This window comes from Primulina tabacum, chromosome 9 (genome assembly GCF_025594145.1).
Source record: "Primulina tabacum isolate GXHZ01 chromosome 9, ASM2559414v2, whole genome shotgun sequence".
NCBI lineage: Eukaryota > Viridiplantae > Streptophyta > Magnoliopsida > Lamiales > Gesneriaceae > Primulina > Primulina tabacum.
The window spans coordinates 31367950-31373848 of record NC_134558.1 but is presented as its reverse complement, the minus strand read 5'-3'; the positions used below and the strand labels follow the sequence as shown (position 1 = coordinate 31373848).

The window sequence follows — 5899 nt, the reverse complement described above, 5'->3', positions numbered from 1 at the left end:
TCACAATAAAATAAAGATATTAAATAGGATTTCTAGGATATTATCAAGATAAATTAGAATCTTATTCTAACTTATTTAGATATAATATCTAAATTTTATTCATAATAAATTAAAGATATTAAATAGGATTTCTAGAATCTTATCAAAATAAATTAGAATCTTATTCTAACTTATTTTCAGATAGCAAATAATATCTATAATTTATTCACAATAAATTACAGATATTATAATCAATTTTTTTGAATATTACCATAATAATCAAAATATATAATTATCTCATAATTATTATTTAATATAATTAATATCACATAATGAATTATATTTATTTCCAAACTTTTGGACTTATGGAAACATTTTTACATATCCATACATGATTTCTAAATTGCATTTTTAATCCGTCATTAATCTGAAAGGCGTACCGGGGACTATGGACTCATAATTAGAAGCTCCAATAAATTAAATAAATAATTAAACTATTTAATTAATTTATCTAATTTATTAATTCCATAATTACTCCATTAAAAATATGGAATTGCACTCTTCTTCATTATGAAATATCTTACTCTACAAAATTGAGCAGTCCATTGATATAATCATTACATATAGATTAATCCTTCATAGACAATTCGTAATTGAAGCAAGGAATTTTCCGTTTACCTCTTCAATTACATTTTATCCTCATTTACCATTAATTCACTAGTGAGTAGTTTAATTTATAACTTAATTATAAATTAGTTGGGCCCAACACTCAGTTCTAGAATTAACAAATGAGGGAATCGTCTTTCTACTTCTCGCAAGAAGGAATGGATTTCATGTCTGTGAATTCATATTCCCAGCCATTTATTTCAAATATAAATCTAAAATGCAAGTAATGAAAAAAATGCACAATTGCAAATTTTAAACAAGCAAATTAAGAATCATATTGAAATGAACAGGAGTTTATAATCACATCAGGATATTAAGATTTGTCCATATATGATCATCTTATGATTTAAATAGAATTTCATATTAACAACGAAATTTATAATGAAATATCTAATTAAATCGGTCCTAGTCCTACATAATCTCATTATATATAAATGCCCCCATCTAGATGTCTATATATCGACGTTCCGGATAAGACAGTCACATTCATAATGTTCATGGGCCGCATTACTGATGTTTTAATTAAAGATCCCATACTTTAATTAATTTAATCACGAACTTAATTTAAGTTTATTATCCATAATTTTAATCCTCGTGTATATATAACTTTTATATATACTAAAATCATGGTTACATCCAATAAACTAGGGATTTTACTATGATATTCATGACAATAATATTTCATGCAAATATGTTCAATTATAAATGTCGTTTTTATTAATAATAAAAGCATAATCTAATTACAATTCTTTAAGGGCACTATCTCCAACAATCTCTCACTTGCACTAAAGCATGTGAGACATGTCTCTAAGTCCTAGATTTAGCATATGCCTCTCAAACACTTTTGTAGGCAGTGTCTTGGTGAATGGATCAGCGATGTTGTCAGCAGACAAAATCTTTAGAATAGAAACGTCACCTCTTTGCACTATCTCTCGTATCAAGTGGTACTTTCTTTCTATATACTTCGATCTCTTGTGACTACGAGGCTCCTTCGAATTAGCCACTGCACCACTGTTGTCACACCACAAAGTGAGTGGATTATTCATATTTGGAACAACTTCCAAATCAGATAGGAATTTCTTAAGCCACACAGCCTCTTTAGCAGCTTCGGAAGCAGCTATGTATTCGGCCTCCATGGTCGAGTCGGCTGTGCTGGATTGCTTGATGCTTCTCCAGACTATGGCACCGCCACCAAAAGTAATCACTAATCCTAGACGTCGATTTTCAAGTATCTCTATCTGATTGAAAATCAGAATCAGTGTAACCGTCTATTTTAAGGTCTTCACCTGAATAGACAAGCATATAATTTCTCGTTCTTCGAAGATACTTGAGAATATTCTTTACCGCTATCCAATGATCCAAACCAGGATTTGACTGAAAACGACTGACTATCCCCACATCATAACATATTTCTGGCCTAGTGCACATCATTGCGTACATAAGGCTGGCTACTGCAGAGACATAGGGAACACGTCTCATGTCCTCGACTTCTTGCGGCGTCTTAGGACACTGCTCCTTAGAGAGGACGATTCCATGTCGGGTTGGTAGATAACCTTTTTGGAATCTTGCATTCTATAACGCAATAGCATCTTATCAATATAAGTAGCTTGAGACAATGCCAACAATTTGTTCTTACGATTTCGAACGATTCGAATTCCAATAATATAATTTGTTTTTCCCAAATCTTTCATTTGGAATTGCTTGGCTAGCCACCCATTTACTGTAGACAATTTTTCAACATTATTCCCAATAAGAAGAATGTCATCTACGTAAAGCACTATGAATACCACTTTTCCATCTTTGATGTGCTTGTATACACAAGGCTCATCAACACTTTGATCAAAGCCATAAGATTTGATTGTTTCATCAAATCTATGGTTCCATGATCTCGAGGCTTGCTTTAGTCCATAAATGGATTTAAGCAATTTGCAAACCTTTTGCTCTTGGCCTTGGACTATAAAACCCTCTGGTTGCTTCATGTAGATTTCCTCGTCTAGATGACCATTCAGAAAGGCCGTCTTGACATCCATCTGCCATATCTCATAGTCAAAATGAGCAGCAATTGAAAGTAAGATGCGTATAGATTTAAGCATGGCTACAGCCGAGAAAGTCTCTTCATAATCGACTCCCTCTCTTTGATGATAACCCTTTGCAACCAATCTTGCTTTGAAAGTCTCTATTTTTCCATCTACACCTCTCTTTCTCTTATAGATCCATTTACATCCAATAGGTCTAACCTCTTCAGGTGTATCTACAAGAATCCAGACAGAATTAGAGTACATCGACTCCATCTCTTGGTTCATAGCTTCAAGCCACCTTTCTTTGTCAGGATCTTCCATTGCATGTTGAAATGACAATGGATCATCTTCCACCCCATCGGTGACAGCAACATTTACCTCTTCATCTTGACGATAGCAGAGGGGTGGTTTAACTACCCTCCCACTACGTCGAGGTGGTATGATATCTTGACTTGTTTGAATGGTATCATTAATGGTTTCCTTAATAACTTTAGTTGGACTTCGAATGATCTCATCATTAAGTAACTCCTCGAGTACTGTCTTACTTTGAGATTTGAAGTTAGTCATATAATCATCTTCAAGAAAGATGGCATTTGTCGATACAATTACCTTATTATCTTGAGGATCATAAAACCAACCTCCTCTCGTTCCCTTGGCATATCCCACGAACAAACACACTTTTGAACGTGGATGCAATTTTCCAGTCTTTCCTTCCAGAACATGTGCTGGGCATCCCCATATGCGAAAATGAGATAAACTAGGTTTTCTCCCATTCCACAACTCTAGAGGTGTTTTAAGGATTGACTTTGATGGCACTTCATTCAAAATGTAAGTGGCCGTCTCTATTGCATAACCCCAAAACGAGATTGGCAGTGATGAGTAGCTCATCATAGATCTCACCATATCAAGCAAAGTGCGATTTCTCCTTTCAGCAACACCATTTTGCTGAGGTGTACCAGGTGCAGTGAGTTGGTATAAAATACCATGCTCTAGCAAATAATCTTTGAACTCGGTATCAAGATACTCGCCGCCTCGATCTGATCGAAGACACTTTAAAGATTTACCTAGTTGCCTTTCGGCTTCCGCATGAAATTCTTTGAACTTTCCAAAAGTCTCAGATTTTCTATGCATGAGATAAATATATCCTTACCTTGAGTAATCATCAATAAAAGTGACAAAATACTCATAACCACCTCTAGCTTGTGTAGTCATAGGACCACATACATCACTATGTATAAGCTCTAGTGGTTCCTTGGCCCTATTGCCCTTTGTAGAGAAATGTCTCTTAGTCATTTTTCCTTCTAAACAAGATTCACAAACAGAAAGAGTGCCAACACTTAGCTCTCTTAAAGGACCATCCTTTGCAAGTCTGTTTAATCTTTCTAAGGATATATGCCCCAACCTTAGGTGCCATAGATATGTTTTATCTTCACGAGAAATCTTTTGCTTTTTAGGTCTGGGATGTTCTACTTTAAACATTTCGACATTAATCAGTGATTGTTCATTTGGTCTTAGAATATATAGTTCATTTTCGATTGAAGCAGCACAAATCATACGACCATTTCTCAAAATAACAATCTCATTGTTATCAAAAGAAAGCAAATAAAATTGTTCATGCAACTTTGAAACAGAAATCAAATTTCTACGAAAACTAGAAATAAAATAAACATTGTTCAAAACCAAATATCTATTATTAAATCTAAGTTTAATAACTCTCACTGCTCTTGCCGAAACTACTGCACAATTGCCAACTCTCATCGTGAAGGACCCATCAGCAAGCTCTTCATAAGAACTAAGTAGCTGCAAAGAAGAACAAACGTGATTAGTAGCGCCCGAATCAACTATCCATATAGAAGAATCAATGGTTACTAAACAAGATTCTAGAAAAAATAAGTCATACTTACCTTTCTTCTTCTCTTTTATGTCAGCGAGATACTTGGGGCAATTTCTCTTCCAATGACCATCAATCCCACAATGAAAACATTTTCCTTTGGGCTTTGCAGAGTCACCCTTCTTTTTGTCATTGGAACCATTCCAATTATTTTGCTTTTTAGGAGCTCCCTTTCTTTTCCCCTTGTTCTTTCTTTTCAAACTAGCTTTGGAGGAATGTGACTTACCCTTGACAACATTTGCCTCACCTTCTTGGACTTTTCCAATGGAAATGGCCTCAAAGGTTTGCAACTCGTTGAGCAATTGTGTCATGTTATAATCAAGCTTATTCATGACATAGTTGCTCTTGAATTGCAGGAAAGTCGGAGGCAATGATTCCAAAATCATGCTCACTTGTGTACCATCATCTATGGTCGCACCATGAGTCTCAGCCTCAGTGAAATATTTAACCATGTTCAAAACATGCGCTCCAAGTGATTGGCCTTTCTTCATCTTAGCATTCATGGCATTCTTAATGGCTTCGTGCTTAGATTGACTAGATTACTGACCAAACATAGCTTGCAGAGAATCCATTATCCCATAAGCATTCTCTACATTCTCGTGCTTAAGTCTAAGCACATCGTTCATGCCGGCTAACATGTAGCCCTTGGCTTTATTGTTTGCTGCGATCCATCGATCATAGATTTCTCGTACACTACGAGAAGCATTCAAAGGGGGTTCGGGAGGACACTCCTTCGTTAAGACAAATTTGAGGTTCTCACATACGAGGGCAATGTTAATGTTACTCTTCCATTTCAAAAAGTTTTCTCCAGTCAACTTTTCATTAAGTAAAGCAAGAACAGGACCAGTAGACATGATTGCTGAAATTAATGTATAAAACGACATTTAATAAAATGAACAAATATCATAGTCAACTAATCAATTTAGGAATCATAAAAATAATGCAAGACACATTATTATTTATTCTACCAATTCCAAGGAAATTTAATCTCACATTTAATAAGCCGCCTTAGGGTCGGACGAATTAAATGACGATTAAACCGAGACTATCTCTATTAATAATAAAACACTAAGATATCTCATATCTTCAATTTTATTATTAATTACCTTTTAATTCAACCTAGATGCATTTAAACTATTCAATTGCATCCTTATGAGTGTGACCCACTATTTTGGATTTTAAATTGCAATCCATAATTGCCGCCTTAGGGTAGGTAAATTATGAATCATACTCAAAAATATTATCCTTTCGGAAACTAAGCCTTGAATTTTGATTTAAATGAAAACCTTCCTTAGGGAGGACGTCCTATGCGTCACTAGGCGTCATTTAAACATCACGTTGCTTT

At 34.8% G+C, this 5899-nt stretch overlaps 2 protein-coding genes across 2 annotated transcripts; both read right to left on the bottom strand.

Annotated features, from left to right (window-relative positions):
• Positions 1 to 4297: 4297 nt before the first annotated feature.
• On the bottom strand, positions 4298 to 5430 carry LOC142556818 (uncharacterized). The gene is made up of 2 exons (XM_075668311.1): positions 4568 to 5430; positions 4298 to 4463 (listed from the first exon to the last, which is right to left on the bottom strand). Exons 1-2 carry the CDS (start codon positions 5055 to 5057, stop codon positions 4456 to 4458), a joined length of 498 nt encoding a protein of 165 aa, XP_075524426.1. The 5' UTR covers positions 5058 to 5430; the 3' UTR covers positions 4298 to 4455.
• Positions 5094 to 5408, bottom strand: LOC142504399 (uncharacterized). Its single transcript, XM_075617273.1, has one exon. It carries the CDS (start codon positions 5406 to 5408, stop codon positions 5094 to 5096), a length of 315 nt encoding a protein of 104 aa, XP_075473388.1.
• Positions 5431 to 5899: the final 469 nt, after the last annotated feature.

Bases quoted from the DNA above. Each gene is read 5' to 3' on its own strand.
- LOC142504399 (XM_075617273.1), bottom strand. From the start codon at position 5,408: ATGTCTACTGGTCCTGTTCTTGCTTTACTTAATGAAAAGTTGACTGGA.
- LOC142556818 (XM_075668311.1), bottom strand. From the start codon at position 5,057: ATGAATGCTAAGATGAAGAAAGGCCAATCACTTGGAGCGCATGTTTTG.